The 24,244-nt window shown below is 42.3% G+C and overlaps 2 protein-coding genes across 2 annotated transcripts in view; both read left to right on the top strand.

Moving 5' to 3' along the window:
* Window positions 1-13,382, top strand: part of T265_09661 (hypothetical protein) — a gene marked incomplete at both ends in the record, with an annotated part of 55,786 nt that extends 42,404 nt beyond the window's left edge. The window contains one exon of the mRNA XM_009175810.1: window positions 13,188-13,382. Within this exon, the coding sequence (XP_009174074.1) occupies window positions 13,188-13,382 (195 nt within the window). The remainder of the gene's footprint in view (window positions 1-13,187) is intronic.
* A 1,296-nt stretch (window positions 13,383-14,678) lies between these two features.
* On the top strand, window positions 14,679-15,017 carry T265_09660 (hypothetical protein; the record flags this gene model as incomplete). Its single annotated transcript, XM_009175809.1, has 1 exon — window positions 14,679-15,017. One exon carries the CDS (start codon window positions 14,679-14,681, stop codon window positions 15,015-15,017), a length of 339 nt encoding a protein of 112 aa, XP_009174073.1.
* Between the last annotated feature and the right edge of the window lie 9,227 nt (window positions 15,018-24,244).

Below are 24,244 nucleotides of genomic sequence, written 5' to 3'. Positions count from 1 at the left end.
GACTGGCTGAACCAATCATTATTTCAGCTGACCATAAAACCCAGTGTGCACAACCCACTGCGAATGTTCCAGAACGAAACCTGTGAAGTTACACTGACACCAGAAACTTTACTACTATTATCCAATCAAAATCAGCAGCCATAGTTAACCGGGTTTGTCGCGTCACCAAGACACACGAGGCATGCGAACTTTCGAGTTGAGGAAGTATCATTAGACTAACCAGCGAACAATCGATTTACGCCATGTAAGCGTAAAGTACTTGAAGCGCTGACTAGTCAGTAATGTTCACATACATGGTGCGCAAGGTTCAAGAAGATCAATTTGAGAAGGCAATCATAAGTTACATGTAAGTTGTCTGTAAAATTCTGTTCACTTACGAGACGTGATCTCGCTGTTTTGAATAATAACACGTATGTTCGAATAATAGCTTCCTGCTAAAGTTTGCGGGGTTATGCTATGGGTAGTTGCTTCACCTTGGACCAGCAAACCGAGTGATTGCACTTGCCGTATGGTTGGGGGCCTAAGCTGAATTTTTTCTGTCTATTTGATGGCAGAATCCACATCGCGATGCTCAGACACGTTTATATGTTTCCTGTCCTTCCGAATTTAACCGGGCACGTACAAGCCCAAAACGTCAACCGAAGAAGGCAAAGATTATTCACCTTTGGTCACTGCAAGGACCAGTGCCCATAGAAGCCTGGAAGGCAGTTCAGTAGACGTAAGAAGTGGTGTGCAATTTTATGCTAGAAAGAGTCCCGAAATACAATCACATTTATAGCCAAGCAGTTGGAAGTCCCAAACCATCTGCTGGTTATTTAGGGCTTGTTACCTGAACACCGGCCAATTAGGAAGTAAATTATGGAGCTTGACTGATGACCCAGAAAACAATCGGTCGCAATCGAAGATCAGTCCTGATAAGTGGATTCTACACCACTTTTTAACACTCCCAAGAATGCGTCGTGTCACTCGGGCACAGCGGTTGATGAAGCAATTGAAAAAAGAACCGCATCTGATCTGGTAGACTACCTGATAGTATATGCAGTAAACAGTACGTTGCGTTTTTTCGGAGGCTGATCCCTGCGGTGGTCGTTGTGAGCATTAGTTGACCTGTTGCGTGAGCATGTTGCAAGGCATAAGTTCACACCTCCCCAAAATTGGTACTCACGTGAACTTACGTAACAGATTGAGATGTCTTTTCTTAACCAAATGCTTTTGGAAATTTTGTGCATATGCAGTCAGATTTGAGTCAATACTGTTACTACTGGCGTTTTCTTCGAGTTCTTCTGTTGTTTTGGTTATTCCTAACCCTGCTGGTTTCCACCAGCCTTCGCTTGAGTTATCGCCGTAAACTCCAATAATTCCAAACATTGCATAAACCTTGTTTTCCTGAGTTGTAGATATCCATCAACATGTGGTGGCCATCAGGTGAACGTCTCCTGTTCTGCTGCCGGGATCCACTGGCAATTTTAGTTTTACATAGAAACAAACGAATCTGAATTGATTATATTAGCGCAGCCATCGGAAGCCTAGGCTAAAATATGGATGGCTTTTCTGCAACATGCATGCAAAAGGAGCAAGGTGCTACTACCACCTATCTTTTTCCTGAGCAGAAGCAGTAATTTTTTATACTCTCGAATAGTATTGCGTTACTCCACATCAACTCAACAACTTCGTTTGAGAATGAGCATGATAGCACCTTCGTACTACGTGAGGGAATATGGTTTTTGATTTGTTCGCTGAGCTGGGCAATCTGATTGCAAATGTTTCGTCACAAATCTAGGTGGTTGTGGCTATGCTGACACAACGCACCGCTACATTCCACCCGCTGCCTAACAAGGCAAAGATGTCACCTTTATCAGTGATGAAGCGTTTGCAACCAAGTGGCCGGCTCAAAGAACAAACCAACCACCACCAGTGCTATATAAGCTACCAACATTCCCTTCAATAGCATAATATAATTGTCAGTATGTTTTATTGCGTTTTGATGCGACAGCTAAGCAAATATTCACCCTGCAAACTGTAAGTTCATCTTGCCTACACGTCAGAAATCTATATTTTTGCATAGATATGAAGTTTTAGCAGCACCTTATGGTCCAGGTTCTGTGCCCACAGTTGACGATGATGATGATGACGCCCACAGGAGAAACATGTACTAGGACTAACTAACTCGCCCCATGGATGGATCTTAAGTCTCACAGAACAGGAGCGTTTCCTTTCACGCCGATTCACCTTGCTTTATTTTGATTTTCAAATTTGTATCACTGTCATTTAAATGGTCTTCCTCTCCATCAAACTGTTTTGGTTAGTACCCACGGAAGCGCAAACGTTTTAGTGCTGGGGCTCACCAGCTGTTCACGTCCCCTACCGTGACGAGATTTTAAGTCCGGAAATCCACTGTGAAAGACGAGTACCTCAACAGCCCTCATCTAGCTTGCACTAGACAGTCATCTGCTCAGGCTAGAGCGATTTTAACGAACCATAAGTCGCAATGTGCCAAGCAGAATTATTCTTTAAGGAAATAACTAGCTTTGTAAAAGTGTGAAAAAAACGTGACAAAAGCTCGGTCAATCACCGATAAATCGCATCCCAAATCCAAATAGGAATTAATGGCCATGACACTCAAATATCAGACAACGCGCTTATTGAGGGAAGTTTTTATCCAGTATAAGAGATAAACTCTTTTAAAGGGGATATATTTAGACGTCAACCTTTTTAGAAGACAGTGGGTCTTTCATTTTTCAGGATTCGTACAAATCCGTATCAGCTAATCAGGGCGGTTAACATTTCAGGAAAAGTGAAAGGTTAGAAAACAGCATTAAAACCCGGTTTGTACTGTTCTGGAAAAAAACAATATGTCGCGCCGCGTACCTTTTAAGGAAATTTGCGCATTCGGGAAAGTATACTTTGTGGGACACTTGAGTAAGAACAAGTGCTAATTGGTATGTGTTTTCGTGTGCGCAATTTTCACGTGTTTTTCTGCCATTTTGCAGACAAAATTTTTATTACTGTCCTGAATATTCTCGCTTCTCATTTAACTCATCAAAGGATGCGCGGAAGATGACTTTTCGGCTATTCCTATTCAGATTCAACCCAAACTGGTCGCTCGACATCAGCTGACCCACGGAATCAAGAGGGTATCAAATAGGCGCAAGCTTTGAAAGGCTTGATCAAAAGCATCTCCCACAACGATTAAACATTTCCAGAATCTTGGTGGGTGTGATTCCCTTTTTATCCGAAAATGCATTTAAAGCCAGAGCACAGTGCTCATCTGAATTGCCAGCGCTCTACAACCCCATTTCTTCCTCAGTAAACTTTTCATGAGGAAGGCTGAATGGTCTATAACGAAAACAAGACCAAAACAAATGTTTCTTCGAAGGTTTCCGAACTTCGTGTGTGCTCACAAATTTTTAGACAGGTTCAAAACAAGACTGAGTTCATTCATGAAGCTATAACGAGAAAATTATTCAACCAAAGCTTGCAGTAGAGCTCTGACTGTGTAAAACTAAAACAGATGCCCTCTAGCGGTTTTGTACTGATGAGGAGAATGAGCCCTTAAAGGCATTTTACCGGAGTATACTGGGTAGATTTCTTTAATACTAACATGTAACATACTGTTGTCAGCCTGGAAAACAGTATCCCAAACAAGAACCTTCTCATCAGTTAGCCCACGGTCTTATCTTGCCCCGACACTAATGCCCGAGTTGAATCCCAAAGACAGGATACCTTTCCATGCTCAAACTTTGGCTAAGGTCTTACTTTCCGTTCGCTGTATGACGTAACAAATTGTCACACCCCTACCTAAGCATAGCACGCGATAGAATAAAGGCAGTTATTGGTAATATCAGAAGTCCATCACTCACTGGCACCAGTCATTTAGCCGGTCCAAAATATTTTTCATAAAGTACCTATTGGACCACAGTGTCAACGTAACTGCAAACCTGACATCGGCTGACGAGTTCCGATAGGGCTACCCAGCTCAGTCATCTGCTGTCGTACGGGCTTTAAGTATTTATCGGTCATGTAAACCAACAACAATCAAGCCTTTCAAAACCAGCTATTTTGATATTTAGGGATTTTGACGGAAAGCAAAGAGACCCAAAGATTCCTTCAATGTTGGGAAACCTGTGGTCACTTACACTAAAATTCCAGTCTGCTTCACCAGTTCGATACCTGCTTGGTCTAGTTCTGTACAAATCCCTTCATTTAGCCGGACTATTTGAGTCCATTGGGGGTTTTTTGTCGTGCAGTCGGCGACTTCTCTTTGAAAATGCGAAGATCCAAGATTGCCTTTTTCTGTCACATACCTAAGTATGCCTCCTCGGTTGTACACTAAAAGGCAATGCCCCCGATATCAAAGACTTCTTACTGCGCGACATTCACAAAGGTATATGAAGGGATACAGGTGCCTCAGGATGACATTTTCTGAGTTCTTCTCGCTATCCACTTTCTACACATCCATTTGAAAGATCTTTGTGACCACATTGCAATGATAAAATGCTGGCTTTTATGTATTCCGTAATTGAAGGGGAGGACGTTTCTCTCGAAAGTCCTCCTGAATGTAATAAATAACAAGGAACATCTAGGCGCCAATCACTCATACTACTGATCAGCCGCTGCTGGTCAAACGGCTGTGTTCAAGCTACTAACCATGAGATTGAGTTTTCGAGAATCTATGGGGTTTCGTGCGATGAGCACTATTGAGGAGTCCCATTAGGGAAGAAAGACTTTCACAGGACTTCTTGGCTTTTTAGAAGACTGCTTCCACTTATAGGATGAACTCAACTACAGTGGACGAGGGCATTCTTGAACTCCTTTGGGAGAGCTATTGGAACTCAGATATGGCTCTTCTTTGAATGATACATACGCCCATATCCCTTGCAACAGCGAGTATGTCTCAGTGGTAACGCATTCAGGAAGTTACTTCTTCAAAAAACGCTTAAATTGATGGATAAACACATCTTCTGGTAGCATTACAGTTCATCCAACTTTGAAATGATCCATCAACGCAGCCTTTCAGCATGAACGCCAGCTCTTGCTTTTGTGGCAGCCACCAACCAGGTACGCACCCTAGAAGAGTATGTGAATTGGAACAATCCACCAAATGATATAATGAAGCTACTCTAGTCGGTCCCAAGGCCATACTTTAAGATTACTCATTTGTTGGCGGGACAAGATCAAACCAAGCTTTTGGGAAACAGGTCATGCGGGACACCTGACTCGCGAACCACACCAATGTTAACATCACATGTTGAAAAGTAGTAGGCAATAGTTCGGCTGTAACACCGGTCCGGTGCCTAGATCCATGCCACCCGAAGAAGACTCGAGAGTTGAGATACTACCGGGTTGCCTCAACCTAGTCAGGATCGGCCGAGATCCCGGGGTTGGTTTCGAACCAAGGACATCCCGGTCAGGAAGTTAGCGCCTTAACCACATCACAGGTTGACCGGTGATTTAAAAGACCGGTAGCTTACACGTGCTGTATTTTAGCTAAAATTGCATTGGTCAAATTCATGGTGGAACCGTAATGGATAATTATGCAAGCGACTTTATGAAGAGTAAACACAGAGTTACACAGAATAAGCTAGATCATACCAAAGGTTGATACGCGAATGATTATATATATATATATATATATATATATTGCTCCATTCCTCAGGACGTAAATGATCACTGGCTTTCTGTAAAGTCCCGTGAAGTTCAACGCCACGTATTATTTATTGTTCAGGAACTGAATAGACATCTGCGGTTTCTCAAAAGATCAAGCCCATTACCCAGACGAATAAGTCAACCTACTTAAATCAAACATTAAAATTTTGATATTGGTATAGCGACAGCCCGATTTTTGCGTTCCATAAAACAATTGTGGCATTCTGCTGTTCAACCCCATTTGGTCTTTTGGGGGAAACTACCGGGGAGTAAGGGACCGCGTTGGGCTCTTCTGAATTTTCGAAACCCTCAAACATTTTTCTTGGTAAACCACGCGTTGCGCGCTATTGTTCTTGTTTCCAACAAACGTCTAAGTAGGAACAGAAAACCTGACAACGGAAATACATGTTGATGGCGTATAATCAATATATTCCCTGGGGCAAATCGTCCTCTATGAGAAGGGCTATTCGAAGGAGCAGCGAAGGCAACGAGAGCTATTTTTTATTCATTATTTTCTGTTTGTAAGGGATACATGATCCAACCGAAGGCAAAACATGTTCAGGTTTGAGCAACAGAATTCTTTTTTTTTCAGGTTTTCTTCGTCATCTGAGTTGGCGAGTACCTCACAAGTAAGGTAAATCGTCCACTGATCCGCTGTCAGCAAAACTGTGCTAATCAGTTCAATTTTTAACTACTTATGAAAACCACCCCCCAGACAACTAAACGGTCGTGCAGAAAATCATTGCTATTTTCGTTATGATTACCCGCTTCCTCAGGATCAAAATATCGAGCTTTGAAAAGAAATTTGAAACAAGCCTTGTCCTAGACATTGTGGCGGTGAAGTGATACACATTCTCATGTCCAAACAATCTATTTCTGACGTTGAATTACCGAAGTTAGAACTGCTTGAGTGATAATTAAAATCAATAGTTCCATTTTGTTTTGCTATCACAAATTGAATAAATCCCCTATTCTGAATTTTCGAAGCCATTCCGTATTACAAAAAACTCCGAAAATACTGTTTGAGTCTCATCAATGAGTATCAAAACTCGCGCGTGTGCTTTATATGTATTGACACTCTTAATTGTCCCTCAGTTATACTTCTAGGATGAATTCAGTAACTCCTCGTTTAAATTATGACATATGTATACGTATGGATACACACATATTTAGTTGTGAATGGTTGCAGGGTTTGTAGAATGCATACCAATACCGCCCTCGTTTAAAAGTCGTCTTCTTGTTCAAAGGCAATCATTCCGGTGATTCCACGCCAAAGGAGTGACTCGGGTTTCTCTCCTGTTACAACTCGTCAGCACTTCACACAAGGGTGATGTGAACGTGGATTCTACAAAAGATTTTATGACCAAAAATAAACGAAAAATTTTAAAGCAGGTTTCGAGCGTCCGTGGTGTTACGAGACTGGAAAATCCTGACAAGTTGGCCAGTCGATCGACATAACAAGGTATTTTACGAACAAGTTTAGTTGTTCAGACGTAAAAATTTGGTTGTGGCCAGCGTGCTCTGGTGGAGTAGTGTTAACACGCTCGCTTCTCATGTCAGATGTGTGGAGTTCAAACCCTGGCGCGGGCTCTGCTGATAAGCTCTAATAGGAGCAAAACTCGAGTCCAGTGATTCCCCCCTTTGGTTTAGACTCACCATAATTGTAATAATAACGTGAAGATTAACTCTGTAGTCATTAATTCTTAATTTCCTCCAAATAGATTGCTGTAACGATGTTTCCCAAGGATCCCCATTACCGCGCCATTTCGGTGAAAATACAGGTTTGGGCTGAAAATAATTTAAAAAAATTAAAAATGGTCCGTCGAGATAGTGGGACTTCAAACACAGTGGTGTGAATATGGCTGAAGGTGAAAACCAGCAGTCGGAGAGTCATGAGTAATATCACACCGGCAGTGAGAGCATACTTATCTCGCAGGACTTGCTGATGCTTATATGGCGGATAGGAATGACCAGGCTCGTAACCGGAGAGGCCTATTTTGCCTAGCCGTACGCTACGCACATACATGGTACTCAGTTTAGTGTGGTTGTTGTTATAGTCGGTATACCAAGACCGTTTTAAAATCAAAACCCAAAATCTGAACTCCGGTCCACTGAGCTCTCTCTAGTGTTCGCGGTCATAAGTAGTCAGGACAACAGGCTGTCCCCGTCAGCACAGTGGACTCCGTACACACCAAAAACCGTCCCCTGGCTCTCTTCTAGCTTTTGGCTGCAAACTCTTTTTGATGCGGTGACCCTTGCAGCTGGGTAGGCTGTTCAGCCATTGGGTGAAAGCATCTCAACTTGGGCTGGGTGCCCGATGATGATGGTGTCTGAGCAGTTTGTATTTCATGCTTGTTATCTTTCTTATGCGTTAGTTGTTTTTCAGTGTTATTACTTCGAATTGTCTAGTTCAGTAAACAGTGTGATGCGCAATTTCGTGGTAACCTGGGTTGCGACAGTCGTTCGGATCATATAATGACACATTTTATTTGCTTTAAGTCTCGCAGCTTAACAGTGCAAATTTTTTGTTTCAGATCGCGCGGTTGGTTGTTGGTGTTTATCATGGTCAGTATAAGCTGTTGGTTTGAGATGGTGGTAGACCGTTTGCATTGTAGCAGCTGCACAGTTGTTGTTTACGCTCACCAGCGCGCCGTAACCTTCCTGATGCCCGGAATTCCACTGCCTCTTGAAGCTTGGAATAGTACGCACACAATCTGTAAGTTTCGTGAAAGTTGAAATTCTCAAATCAACCACTGTATCTGGTTAACACTATTGAATTCGTGATCACCTCTTGGTTATTCAGTAGGTCCTACCATGTATTGAGCTTACTCATTTCCTTACTTTTCACTGACACTTTCTGGCTATATTTACTTCCTAAATTTCTTAACTAGGACAGCAGCACATCTGAGCTTATCACTCCAAGGTGAAAAACACCCTTCAAGTGACGATGTTTGAACGGTTCCCTGAGATGTCAGCAGAGCCGTTGAGTAGTTTTTGCATCAAAGTGGGAATGTGTTCGTTTGTAAGTACAATGCAGTAAATTCCGCACCAGAGAAAAACACCCTCGAGCTTAAAATATATATTCCTGTCGGTGAGACAGTAGCTGTGGTGCGGAGGAACCTTGAGGGACCAAATCCTTCGGAACAAAACATATTTATTTTCTGGTTATTGCGGTAAGTGATTTACTCCAAGCTCATCACAATGGCAGAAACAGGTTTAATCACCTCATTTTTCTCTTCCTCTTGACCTGGCTCGATAGACGGCTTCGTGTCATGACAGTTTGATATCTATATTTCACAGTAAAAATACGGATGGAAGCTAAGTTATGAAGTGTGAATTAGTGGCTGAAAGTGATTCACTATCTGACGAGTCACTAAGATGAATTTTCACCATTTATTTGCATCTTCCATACAAAATTTCAGTAATGCCTATTTTTATCGAACTAATCCCCAATGAGGTTGGCATTTTCCTTGGCTAGTTAATATCCTTCGCTTGTAGGTTAAAGCAAAATCAGACAAACAACCCTCCTCAAACCTGACTTGTAAATGTGTCTTCCGAGGTCTCGGTGACGTATGAGTGGTAATGGAGAATCAGCGAACATAACAACAACCGGGTTGTTTTCCGTCAAAGTTTGACGGCTAAAAAACTAAATTCAGGGAGTGGACATGCGCATGGACAGATGACGTCGAAACCAAAAAATATTGCACATTATTGAGTGACAGGATTCACCCTAATTAGCACACATTCGTGAAGTTTTGCCACAGTTAATCGAATTTTGGTTAGTGACGTTTCAAACTAAGACAGCTGACGGTAAAAACAGATTATTGTGTTAGCATTCTGAAAAGATTCCTATGTATCAAGGGAGATTTAGTCCTGAAAGTATAGCTAGTCCATGTTTAAAGCCAAGAAGTACCGTGAAGGTGTTTCATTCCTATGGAAATTAATCACCATTGGGCATCACGAGAATTCCCTGGGGGGGGTTGATAACCTCCTGTCTAATAGTTAAAAACCAAACTTCCTGTACATGAACTGCTGATTGAAATTGTATTCAAATTTGAAAAAAGGTGGACTAAAAGTGAACTTTTGCATATGCATCGTGGACTGTCTAAATTAGCCGCCAGCCTTGCAAGCTAGAACATACCCACCACGAAGATATCTCCGTAACCAGTGAATGATTCACTGTGAGGTTGACGCAACTGTACCTACTATCACTATGGTACACTAAGTGAACCAGCACCAGCAAATGAAACTAGTGGAAACAAAGGTGACGTCGTACTTGCTTCCAACAATAATCTTCGAGTGATTAGCTCAATGATCGCAGTCGTGGGATACTAGATGAACTGACTGTAGGTACAGATAATCACCACCACCACCTTTATTACGCACAGTAACCAGCCCTTTTGAAAAGACTACTTCATTTCATTTACGGAAATCACTACGAGTGTAACGAGTAATGGCAAGCAGTGAAGACCATGTGACTTACTGCCAAAGTGAGTGTCACCGGCCAGATTGGTAACTAAAGAAGAAGAAAGGATCTTTCAACCCCGTGGAGAACACTAATGAACCAATACTTAGCGTTATTTTGGCACCTCATTTGAATGAATCGCCTAACTGGTCGCTGGTTCCTGCTGCTTATTGGAACCGCCTACTTATCTGACCAAATCTAACTCTCACAATTGGCCTAGCTGCATATTAGATCGCGGCACGAATCCAGAACCAGTAGCTGACCACTTAATAAATTTGACGTGTGTGTCGTCTCTAACATTGGACTAGGTTGCTAGCATCTGACAATTTTCGCTTATTTATTTTTTCAGATTTATACCACACTACCATTGCTCTGCAAATGCCATACGAATTCTTCTTCGGACCATGTTACTTTCCCAAAGTTTTCGCCAAATTCAACACGCATTTTCAAATACAGCATAAATTTGCGTCAAAATCTGAGTTTTCCCGTCTTCCACGCATCGTTTCACCCAATACGGTTTCGGAATGCACTTCTATCAAACATTTCGGAATAATTTAATTTTGTCAACTCTTTCTGCATCCTAATACCTCGCATTTTAATACTCAGCCGCGATTTTTGTCGGTTGGTCTGGCCTTAACATGGTGCACAGAACGCTTCTTGATATTATTTGACCACTCTGGTCCCTGCCTCAACTTGCGCCTACATGCTCACCATACCCCCATAAATCCGCAACAGTGACTTGAGCTTTCCTATTCATAATCTGCGGTGAAGTTTTCAGCACTGTCTGACAATTCGTTTGATTTCATGCCGAAATTTACTAGTTGCAGGCGTAAAATAACATTCATATTTCCTGGTAAATCTGCTCTAAAATGCTGAATGAAGCCACGCATGATGAAGCCTATCCCAAGCGCCACGGAAACTAAGCTCTGTTGAGTTATCAGTAGCATATCTTCGAGGGTCCCCAACACGGATGATTCCCAACAGCTATGAAACGATAATACAACTGCTATCTTGAAGTTTTAGACTTGGTAACGCAGTTTAATGAGCAAAACTAGCCGCCAGTTAACTACAAGCGTGCATGTAGCATGGCTAACATTCCACCACGCGAATAAAGTAACCCCATTCCAATCCTGTGAGATCAGCGTCGAAGGATTAAATACCCACCTTTTAAAATAGACTACTTCTAATGGCGAAGAATAGCATCTCAGCAACTAGCAAAATAACGAAATCTTGCGCTAGACTTTTGTGTATTTTTGCAACACCCAGGTATTCTAATGTAACAAGAATAAAAGTTTCCATAGTGACGGTTTTCGCGGGAGATAAAGATGATCATTTTAAAACGAAATATGTGTCACTGAAAGTGCAGTAACTCCAGTGTACTGACATTCGATGCAGGGTGTCCCCCAGAGTGCCGACTACTATCCGTTAAGACGAATTTCTTAAGTGATGGGGCATTTTACTTGTCTAGATGGCACACGATGACTATAATATTGCTGGAGTCTACGATATCTTACGACCGATTTTGCTCATCAGGTGAGCGAAGTCCTTGAGGTTCCGTCACTTGAGGCCGGACTGGACGCAGTCCGTTTGTGGACTAAGTTGGCGTTAACGGGGAACAGCCGAGTCTACGATTAAACCCTCGAAAAGTTTTCAGAAACCTTATGGACGGTGTATTCCGATTGCGCACTATACTACAATAGCGTCCCAAATGAAAAACCAGGTGACCTTTTATGTAGCACATCCAGTTGGAGAATACATAAATGAAGGTTTTATCAGGGATTCAGTTAAGTCTCCCGCTGAAGCCAGATTAGTTTGTGGATGGATATATTTAACAGAATTCTGTCTGTCTGTTATAGTGACGGGGCCTGATATGACGGCAGAACTACACTTCGTCTCCCTTCCATTTCTGAATAACAGCGCCGCACAAATGGTCTCAGTAAATAAACAATTGCCGAATAAGCTTTGCTAGCGTTTCCGGGACCCAAAAGTTTGGCAAAATATGCAGTTGGTGAGAAATGCTACGTTTAAATGGAAATTTGATTAAATAGCGTAACCTGGTCAGTGAGAAGACGTATTTGGAAAGATATAGTAAATCTCCCTCACTTCTCGCTATTGCAGACCACTCACCAGTGAGGTAACTAGATTTCGACGCCAGCAAGGGCTTGTTGCTTAGTCGTAAAAAATACTACAGTTTGTCCTGTTCTCCAGTTATCAACAACTAAGAGTAACGTACAGTTGCCACCTCATCTAGGAAATGAGATTAAAATTAAATGAACCCCTAAAATCAGACATGTTAACAAAATGGATTCTGAAAATTGATCACAGTGTAACCAACAAAAAACCAACCTCCAAACAACTAGAAGAGAGATAACCACGGTCGTTCTGTTAACCGCTTGGATGCCATAAAATACTCCGAAAAGGTTATATCTGGAACTCAACAGCTGTGTTCTGTCTAAGGATGGGAGAAGATATGCCAGCCACAGACAGTTGCAGGGTGGAATTTTGGATTTCACTGATGAACTCTAAGTGAATTTTCCTGCCTTCGAATACTTCAGTCGTCCTCTGAATGTTCACCAGAATCCTATCTAGCCTGACCACATTTTGTCACGATCTAACGTTCTTAGTAGCAGACCTGTAAGCATAGAGGTTATCTGTGTATGGTTGATAATCGATGGTAACATTTCACCCATTCACTGATCTGGGACTCGATAATATATGAATACCGTGTTTTTTCATTTATCTTTAGTACCTTAGCTGTGCAGGTGTGCGACTTAACCCTCAGGATACTGTTAGGTTGCTTAACCTAGATAGGAATCAAGTGAACGGCTTTCTGATGCAAAACTGGACAACAGTATTTGTTACCCCTGTATACTGTATCGCTCAGTTGTAGCACCCTTCTGCTGTCTAGCTGCCATGCCACCCGAAGGAAGCACGAGGGCTGGGATACTGCCTGGTTGCCCAAACCTAGACAGGGGAAGTCGAAAGGCAAAGGTCGGGTTCAAATCATGTACCTTCCGGGCAGTAAATTAGCGCTCTAACCACTTGGGCCATCTCGCCCCTTTTGTTACCCCTACAGGCAACACAATATATAGTTAACATGGCAGTTGGTTCGTTCACTGAGCTGGGCAGTTCTACTCCAAACTTTTCATCACCAATCGAGCTGAAATCACCAGTATGTTATCAGGAAGCGTGGTGGGGCGTAGCGGTGGGTTGGTGGTTGGGTGGGTTGGAGTTCTCTTGCATTCATCTTGAGCAATCCACAATGTCTTGAGATGACAGCGAATGTAGTTCATTCGTCTGATGAAAAAACACTGAGCAGTGGTAGCTGGCCTTGCTTACTCAAATCCCAACAAATGCCTTTCAATTAAACTCCTGAAAACGTGCGGTTTGCTTAGTCACCTTGCTATATCTACGAAGACCAGTCCTTCAAACGGTAACTATCATTTTGAACCAAGCAATCAATTTACTGTCGGGATTGGCTGAGCAGTGTAGACAGTCAAATGCATTTATGAAAATACTTAGCCGCACAATCTTTTAGAAGGACTACTGTACAATACTTTAATATTTTCTCACCATCTTGCCAAGCCCTGCATAGATAAAAATCTCATCCAGTCGGTAAAGTCCGTAATGAGTTATCCAAGGTCGGTATTTGCTTTGGTCCTCTATGCGAGGGCAATAAAATTTTTGGTGATCGCGACAGTTAGTAACTGGGACCCAGGCTGTTTACGCTGAATATATTTTGAAAGTCAAGGCGGTATTCTCTCGTTCAAAGGAAGTTACTCTATGATTTCAAGTCGAGCGAAATTCATGTAAATTCCTCTCCACGAAATTCATTTCCTAAACGGCGCTAGGGACAAAAGGCAAATGGCATAAGCGGTATTATATATTCCATCTTGTTCCACGTCCATTTGAATGCAAATCATTTACTTTTATTCGAACGTTAGGCTTTGTAGTTTGTCTGAAACGTTGGCATTTTTAAGTCAAGTGGAATTCCTCAAGATGAGCATCACTGCAAGGATGAAGTAACAGCACAGGACTTATTGGCCTCTTGGCAAAAACTGTCATCAGGTCAGGACATAAATTCTTATTGAATACCGAATGGGGAAATGGGGTCTCAACTGTAATCTTGATGTTACCATTAAACGGATGGTAGTCAGTCTGCTGAAGTTACGAAAAGGACATAACATGCATAAGGGAAGAAGTGCTCCAGTTGAATGGTCGTTTGAAGCTCTTACTAGTACTCCAGGTATAGATATACATTTATTATAGATGCATATATTTATATAGATGCATACATAAATACTGATTGGCTTTTGTTAATAGGGTCAAAAGAAAAGTAGTCACAGGTGGTTGAAATACTGACCATTGCCAGAGAGCGAGTTAACTCAGCCGTATAAATTTTCTAAAGTTTCCAAAGATAAGCCCCGTGTTTATCCGTAAAATTGGACACAGAACCGCCAGTCCTTTGGGATGACTTTGAATTTGCAGATTTGAGTATTTAATGAACGATTTAGTCAACTTCTCGTCATATCTTAGCCTCATCCATTTCTAGCGAATCGTTTAAAGAATGGACCTTTTGGAGGATACTTTACAACGGCAGTTTGCTGAGAGTAGCGATTCAGATACGCGACGTGCAAAGAAGACGAATGGCACTTCAGAGTGGAATGACAAGCCTGAAAGTGATTTCAATCCAGACGATATCGGCTCCTATAGTGACGCTGACAGTCTTACACAAGGACGCAATCTAGCTAGGCAGAAACCTTTAAAACCGAAGCGGAACAGCATAGGTGCAGATCACCTATACCCGAACAGGAGTCCTTATGTCGGACTTGCCTTCGCTACCGTTCGCCTGAATGGATGCTGCTTTGTGACCGTTGTGATCTTGGGCATCATGCAATGTACTTAGGTCCACCGCTGCTCACCATCCCTGAGGGTGATTGGTTTTGCCAGCGTTGTCAGCACGCCACCTTGGTATCTGCTCTAACAGAATGCGCAGATGCGGGTGATTCAGAAAAAAAGAAACACTCTTTTCAAGCGAATGCAAGAACGACTGACCTACGTCAGTGTTAGAATGACGAACATATTGGCAGAGGACGATAGAAGCGTTGATGAAGTAAGTCGGACAAAGAATCGACCGAGAAAAAAAATACTATATACCAAGAATCGGACTCGTCAGATGGACTATCCGAAGACCCAACCAGTGGAGTAGAAAGTTTTACTGCTTCTAGCGACGAGAAAGATCATTGAGAAAACAATCGGAGAGTGCGAGGAGTTAAGCCGTGCACTCGATTTCCACGAAGAGCTCGAACCGACGGACAGTAGGGCTTGACTCTAGTTCAGAGGGTGAAGTGACAATATACTCATCTTCATCTGTCCGTATAGCCGTAGTAGTGCGTTCGCGGCCAAAAGGCTTGCTTGTAGTTTACACCGTTTAGCATGTTTTTCTAAGCAAGATGGTAGTTCACATGCGATACAGCCAAACTCATCTGAAACCGCATTTGTAGAGGGTGGTGCAGTGGCATCTATTGAACCGGCCGATGTTTCAAGCACACACTCGGGAGAAGGAGCGCTTGGAAAATGTTTCAGTTAGCTGACAGTCTACACAAGGACGCAATCTAGCTAGGCAGAAACCTTTAAAACCGAAGCGGAACAGCATAGGTGCAGATCACCTATACCCGAACAGGAGTCCTTATGTCGGACTTGCCTTCGCTACCGTTCGCCTGAATGGATGCTGCTTTGTGACCGTTGTGATCTTGGGCATCATGCAATGTACTTAGGTCCACCGCTGCTCACCATCCCTGAGGGTGATTGGTTTTGCCAGCGTTGTCAGCACGCCACCTTGGTATCTGCTCTAACAGAATGCGCAGATGCGGGTGATTCAGAAAAAAAGAAACACTCTTTTCAAGCGAATGCAAGAACGACTGACCTACGTCAGTGTTAGAATGACGAACATATTGGCAGAGGACGATAGAAGCGTTGATGAAGTAAGTCGGACAAAGAATCGACCGAGAAAAAAAATACTATATACCAAGAATCGGACTCGTCAGATGGACTATCCGAAGACCCAACCAGTGGAGTAGAAAGTTTTACTGCTTCTAGCGACGAGAAAGATCATTGAGAAAACAATCGGAGAGTGCGAGGAGTTAAGCCGTGCACTCGATTTCCACGAAGAGCTCGAACCGACGGACAGTAGGGCTTGACTCTAGTTCAGAGGGTGAAGTGACAATATACTCATCTTCATCTGTCCGTATAGCCGTAGTAGTGCGTTCGCGGCCAAAAGGCTTGCTTGTAGTTTACACCGTTTAGCATGTTTTTCTAAGCAAGATGGTAGTTCACATGCGATACAGCCAAACTCATCTGAAACCGCATTTGTAGAGGGTGGTGCAGTGGCATCTATTGAACCGGCCGATGTTTCAAGCACACACTCGGGAGAAGGAGCGCTTGGAAAATGTTTCAGTTATTGTTCGTGTTTGAATCCATTGATATGAGTTTCGTAGTTTTGTCTTCAATTAATTACTACTTTGCCAGGTCCAGAGTCAAAACTGATCATGGATTTAGAAGGCGAAGCTTTCCGGTGTCCTCTACATTGATGTGTGATTTGAAGGGAACTCGACCAAAACACGTCAAATTACGCATAGTGCGCACAAAAATTTGTTGGGATGTGGTGTGACTGAATCAGTCGTAAGAGTATAGTAAGAAAAGTTTTTAGTAGAGGTGAGAGAAGTAACTGGGTGATATTCGGAGAGACAACTGGCGGATAATTCGGTTGACTTCTCATCAGTATTACCACTCATGACTTATGTTAACTGTTCATACACCAGTGTACACGACAGAGAACCGCATAGGTTGAACATCAAAGCTATACATTGTTATGTATTGTTTTTCAATTATGTATCTTGATTACAACGTATCAGAACTACTGTACAGTGTCCATCTCATCCTGAAAGCGATGCTGTTTTGGAAAAACTGAGCCTTATTATTCAGATTTTTTGGCACACAAATGTCAACCTCAGCTTTGCAGTAGCCCGCGCAATTTTGTGGAGGACCAAAGGCCTAAGGGCACAAATCCATGTACGATGCATCTTTTGGATGCTTCTCTCACCAAGTCCTACAAGCCAAGTGTTGTATTTACCAGAAGTTGCTATCACCTGCTGGATTGAATTTATTCACTCATCTTTATCTACTCAAATTCAAGATGCTCGTTCCATCCCAATATGTTGTTTTCATCAAAACTGTGACTCCTCCCGTTCTCTTTAGTTTCTGATTTGCAAATCAGCTTAAGCCAAGATACTGACTCAATGTACGATTTACTATAGTCATATGTGGACCAACAATGAAGTGCTTGAAAGACAAGCGATTGGAATGGGCAGACGGTGATCAGTCTTTCTTCACATCCTGTCACCGATTTTCTTGTTAACTGCTAAGCACCGTTCTCTTTGTTTCTGATTTGCAAATCAGCTTAAGCCAAGATACTGACTCAATGTACGATTTACTATAGTCATATGTGGACCAACAATGAAGTGCTTGAAAGACAAGCGATTGGAATGGGCAGACGGTGATCAGTCTTTCTTCACATCCTGTCACCGATTTTCTTGTTAACTGCTAAGCACTCTGTCTGTCCATTGGGCGAACTGTCTGCCAGGCACAGTACCAAATCCTCACGTAAACCGTATTGTCAGGTTGTCAAATTTGGCGACAACTCTTACTCGAACGGATTAGACGCTGCGAGAAAGACAAGCTCTGGTGACATTTACGTCTGCTCTTCTGACTGTTTATCAGACTCGAAACACTGGTCTGCGGGGATCTACTAAATAAATGACACTTTAAAATAACAAGGGAAGGGAAATGACAATCTCATTATCCTGATACACAGTAGAGAACTGGTAAACAAAAATAATAACAATAGATGCGAGTGTGTCTACACAGTTTCTTGTCAAGTAATAATAGGACATTTAGCGAAACTTTTGGAATGTGCAAGCGAGCCAGCCAATGGGATAAAGCGAGTGCGAACACCTGATTAGCGCACTAGGGGATTTTTAACGTTCTCCATTTTTCAGACATCACTTCATGCATGATCAGAGTGACCAATAAAATTGGATCCGAAAGTTCAAATCGAACACAGGTGAGGCTGCGGAACGACCTTAATTTGCCATGGAGTGTCTGCATAGTTTCAAGCCTTCTGAGCTTTACCTGAGTGCTCTCAACTGCTCTTTTCTACACCGATTCCAATCACTGCATGTCAAAATGAAGCATTTGGATTTTTATTGAGAATCATCCGATAATGTTTACTTTTTTGTTGCTAAATTTCACCACCACGAAGGTGAAAGCACGTTGACATTTTCTAATGGCCCAACTCTCAATCCCCACCATACTCCCCATATCAATGCCAAGTGATATGTTTCACGTCTTATTCATTATTGTTATGTATCTAACCAATCAATGACGGGGGGGGGTAACGTATGATACCGATGAAATTAACTGACAAGTTAGCATCTGGCAACTTACTTTCCATGACTGCTCTCATTATATAAGCCAACCCGAACCCAATTCCTTCTGCAAACTCTTCGAGCATTGAGTACATCTTGACGTTATCTTATTTAGGAAAATTTTTTGCTGCTCTTCGTCAACACGTGGTTGGTATGCAAACAGAAGTCTAGGAAATAGTTCGCCGTACTTCTCAAGTGCTGAGTAAGATTAAGTACCTTTGAGTACGACCATTCTTTGACCCCTTCTGAAATAATTCCGTCTGCAACTAAAAATGGTCTGATTGAACTAAGACTTTCATGGTGCTTTCTCAAGGCGACAACATCGAATTTACCAAAATATTTTCTCCCTGGAGATAATGTTTCCTTGAAAGCAGGAAACCGCTTCCCCCATACGGCACAGTTGAACCAGATCAATTAGGCTCAGCTTTTCTACTCACAAACGATGGAGCAAATTGAGAAAGTTTCAGCTGACAGCTTCGTTACCGAGGATAGAGAGAATAATGGGATGAGATGTGCACTTCGGAGACGATAGTCCAATCTATCCTGGTCTTCGTTCACTGACTCCTCTTCACACGTGCAGCTGGATAACAAGATTGCATTCACTGTTGATTTTTTGCACGTTTTTTTGTTTGTTATTTCATTTACTTTGCATACTTGACCCTGACTCATATGGTTTATCCCGATTTTTTCATTTATCCAAGCCGTTGTGAATCCTTCATTGCTTTGAACTGCCAGTGCGCTAAGTCCTTAATAAATCCTATATGTGACTGCTCAGAGCTGGCTGCTTTACTTGGAGGCTCAACAAAAAATTACCACATGAGTTTTAAAGTACGATGGCCAAGCAATCTCACGGCCTACGAGACTGAAGTTAGCCGTAGTAGCTTGGTACACTACCGCCTTATTCGCACCTCGACCAAAGCTGACTTCCAAGATGAACTCACCCTTCTGATTCGCCAGGAATGTGTGGATTCTCAGCATTGCCCTCCTGTTGAGGATTCACTATACAACAGACCGATGAGTGGTATCGATCTGTCCCTTCTGGATTAAGATAGGAAAGCTTCAAAGGCGTCTCTGATCTGCTCAATTAAAAAGGATAACGTCTAAGAACTGAGCTCTCCTTGGAGAGGTTTAACCAGTAAAAGGCCCTCAAATAGGCAGGAAAGAAAAACTCCCGTATAGGATCACTACTGCTTAGGCTCTCTTTTCTACGGGCGACATGAATTATCAACAGGAGGCTTGCTTTGTGATCCTGAGAAGAAGTATTTCTGAACCATATAAGTAGGGAAAGTTCTACGGACTTACATGCAATAACATCCACCTATACATATATATATACTAATGTATATACAAAATTGCAAACCAGTTTGCTTTCGGTGGGAGACTAAACTCAATGTCAGTTGCATCTCCCGCTTGTAATGAATTTATGATGAGCTAGATGAGTTGAACCAAATCAATTTTATCTTTCATATGTAAAGTTATTTGAAGTATAACATTATTTTTCCTTGATCCAGCTCTACTTACATAAGGTTGCAAAATCTCTTCGGCAACTTACTAATGGCTTCACCACTTCGGAGGCTCAGTCCCAAATTCTCAAAGCACCTATGTTGTGCTCAAAACTTTTGTGAGCAGCGTTGTATTGAGACAAATTGCTTTGATATCCTGGATATTGTGCCAAATGCAACCTGAAGCGGTCATTGTGCGACAAATTTAGTTGAAGAATATGATGAACGAGAGATCCAGGTCAACTTCATTTTGTTTTGCTACTTACTTTGCAATTAATATTTCTAGCATTTACTTACAGTTTGCTATTCATTCGGAAAACAATATGACGGAAACTAGAAGACTACGCCTACCTGGTGAGTTCCAAGAACAGCAAACCCAACCGTGTGCTGTCGAACCCTGTTCAGTAGCGTTCTAAGTGGTGTTATATCAATAGGGCAGACCTTCATATCGTGAAATTTATGTCAACCAAAACGCGAAGCAGCGTTTCGGCAAAACACTTGGTTGAAGAACATTGCAACGGATAGAGTTATCTAAAAATCAGTCGTCTTCCAGTAACCTCAACTTTGCCTGTAAACGATGTGTTATCCGCACATAAGCTCGATTCGAAGATTAGACCCACTTGCCGACCTGCTGGAAGGATCAAGTTGGTAGCGCGTTTTCAACAAGCGCATTAAGCGAATACTCACGTTAGGCATCGTTATCTAGAGAATAACGGCATAAGATGTGATGGTGTGTACTCTCCAGGTAACCTGGGTTCTGTAGTCACATATGTTCCCGTACACTGTCAACATCCTTTCCATAGACATGCTGAATTTGTCTCGAGGGCCTGCTTCTAAATGATTGGGGTTTTTTGGTTACTCCTCTGGATTCTTTGTAAACATTTGGGCCTCACACAGAGCGGACCACTTTCGGGTGACTTTCAGGAACTGACGGTCGAAATAGTTTCATGCAGACAAAAATCAGGTTTTGGGTTCACGCCTCCGCAATCCAGATGGTCAGATACATATCACCCATATCACCTAGTGGATAAGCTTTGAATCTCTGTCCTTTTTTAAAATTAAATCCGTTGGTCTCGAAAAGCTGTTCATGTTAGAAGCTGGGAGCGAGCGTACAAAATGGATCACTTCCGTGCTAAATCGCAGTGGACTGAGTCGAAATGTACTAAGGGTGAAATGGTCAATCCTTGGAAGAACTCATTTGTGAGCATTATTGGAAAGACGTTCTGGGCCTCAGTGGTCACACTCGGTTTACAACCGGTAACGCCGTGCTCTCAATGACTGACTATTCGTACTTCTGTGGAAACCCCACAGTAGCCAGTGTCTCAGTTAACCGGTCGGCTTTTTTTGGGTGAAAATAACACAAAATCCGATATCATAAAGTTAAATTTAAAGGGGATGTAGAACACAAAAATACTGCATGTAAATCAAAATATTTTAAAACTGTGTAAAGTCCCTACATTTCTATTGCGACGTCCAATTGTTGTTGGTATTTTCACGTCATTAATGTGCAACGTGTCACCTTAATAAATACATAAACAGGGTTCATCTTTTTAACATCGATGGAAATGCAATAAAACACCAATTTGTATGGGTGTGTCGTACAACGTGGCTAACATTTCTGAATTACCAACTCCAATTCTTCTTCATTTTTGTGGTCAGACATAACCACTGTGTTCCAAATCGAGGTACCATCTGGTGGCTGAAGTCAACCCGTACGGAAAATCCAAGAAGCACTATACAGCTGTTTCATCACGATTGGGGATCATCACCAGAACCCCGCTCGGAATTCCGTGTGGAGATCCGAAGTGTCAGTTTGTCTGACATCGGTGGTCATGTGGCCACCTACACGTAATAGGTGGCTTATGTGCCGAAATTGACGCACGTGGGAAGACTCGCTTGGCCACAGCAACCGGATGCAATTTAACCGGAGTCGACTATTGATTGTAATGCATAGGGATTGATGATTAAAGTGCAAATCAGGCAGCGTGGCCAATCGTAAAATGGTACCAAGATCGGGCAGTTATTTCGATCCACAGGTATGCACTGCGCAAACCCAATCACAGATCAGTCGAACCATAGCCTCTTTAACCACGGAAACCTTGCTAAAACAAAACACGGCAAACTGACCTAAACCATTTGCCTTCATGTGTTTGCTCATCCAATTTAGTAGGTTCTTCAGTTGTGCTATCTCTGTTAAAAAATTGCAGCAATCTGTTTTGGTTTGTTACCTACAAACATCACCCACGATCGCGAAATTGTGAATCGTCAAACTGGTAGTTCTTTGGTTACATTTCCCGACTTAGCCCATACGCCGAAGTCTGATTGGTAGTTTGATCAATGCTCCTAAGCATTCCAAAGTTTATTAAAGGGTCCGATAAACAAATACCACAAACCTGGAGACTCAGAAGTGGCGATTTTTAAGGAGAAATAGAAAGTTAACTGTTAGGCAATATCTACTGTGGCGTGCGGTCTAATTGTAATGGTGCCAGTCCTAGAAACGAAATCCAACAACCCGTTCGTTTTGATTGGTACTCAGCAGGAGAAGATAGCCGGATTACTTGATTTTCAGGCAGGACTTCCGGGTTCCAACTTCAGGTGTGTGTATGTAAAATGGTAATTTTATGGGTTCACTTGAATTAGCCATGCGCTGAAACCATTTACGCTCACCAGATGAATCATACACCAAAACCGCAGTGGATTGCATTTCCGGGTGTGAGCATTTATACATCGTGGTTATCTTTCCAAGTTCGAACAAAGTGCAATGAAACAGATGAAAAGACTCATCTTCAACCTTCCTCCGAGACTACCTGCACTTTATTGAAACTAAATGCGTAGTTTATCTTGGGGGAGATGCCTCGAGGACTCCACGGAAGGTGAAGTGTGGAAAGTGAAAATAAATTGACTACTTGTTACACAAATAAGTAGTAAAAGTTAGGTGGACAAGGCTATGTCCGGATAATTGGATGATCGATTGAGGAATTCGCTGATGGTAATTGTGGTGCCCAAGGGGAAGAAAAGAAATATGACAACCTTCTTCGACAGATACACTCATTTGTATCAATTTGGTCTCGAGTGACTCAAATGAATCCTAGTCTAGACCCATTGAATGAAAGAATGAATCAACAAACAATGTGTGCGGGTACCAGCTGAGGTTTCAGGCGTTTCAGGACATTTTTCCCCAAAGAGCAAACCGCTAAAAGCACGTTTTGCTTGCCTTTCACTGGCTGATTTGATGTTACCACAATCTCTATTTACATTCTCAGAGCGGACTGCTGGTCAAATTGACATGGCCCATGTTCCGGCGATAGATGACGAAATGGATAATGATTCATTGCACAATATTCCACTAATAACAAGATCGACCCGATTATTACCCGTCAACCTACCACATCAGCCAAGCAACCCACGTGATTAAAGATGTCCGGTATGGCTAGAGATAGTGTACAAGAAAATCACCAGACGTTCATGTAGTATAAGTATAAGTATAAGTATACGCGAAAGAATTACAGGATGGTGGTGCAACAGAAGACAACTTTCATGACTCGTATTTGTGAATTCATTTTATCCGCGATGGCGTCTTAATGTAATACTGCACAACCATCATTCTCCTCAACAAGCCAATCCATTTAAGAAGCTTGACGAGATGCTCGATTTCACGTAAGCCATACATGTCCGATAGTACGATCTTCCGGGTCATCCGCCAGGGGGAGGACGTGAATGTTTTGCCAGCATACCTAACATTAAGTGCGCGCCAATGCATTCTTTCAGCGCATTGCAAGTCGGATATCGGGAAACAGGAGGTCGAACGAAAAAACCTGCTTGAAGAGTAGTCGTGCTGTAGATGATAAGGCATCGTCAAAATGGCGCCGGTAGAGCGTTAGTTTGTCATCACTGTGCACCGCATTAAAGTTGCTATTTGGTTCAGCATTGCCTGACTGGGCTCTTGCGGCAACAGCATTGTTTCGTTCAGTAATCTTCAAATCTATCCATATATATATATATATATATATATATATATATACTGGCTGTTCTTTGAACACTCTTTTGTATTTTCATAAAAGACAAAAGTGAAGAAACTGCACAGGATTCATATCGTTGTAGCGTGGGACGTCAGGAAGTCAGCGGTATTCGACGTTCGAGAGGAT

This window comes from Opisthorchis viverrini, assembly GCF_000715545.1.
Source record: "Opisthorchis viverrini unplaced genomic scaffold opera_v5_295, whole genome shotgun sequence".
Classification (NCBI taxonomy): Eukaryota; Metazoa; Platyhelminthes; class Trematoda; order Opisthorchiida; family Opisthorchiidae; genus Opisthorchis; species Opisthorchis viverrini.
This window is presented reverse-complemented; position numbering and strand designations above follow the sequence as displayed.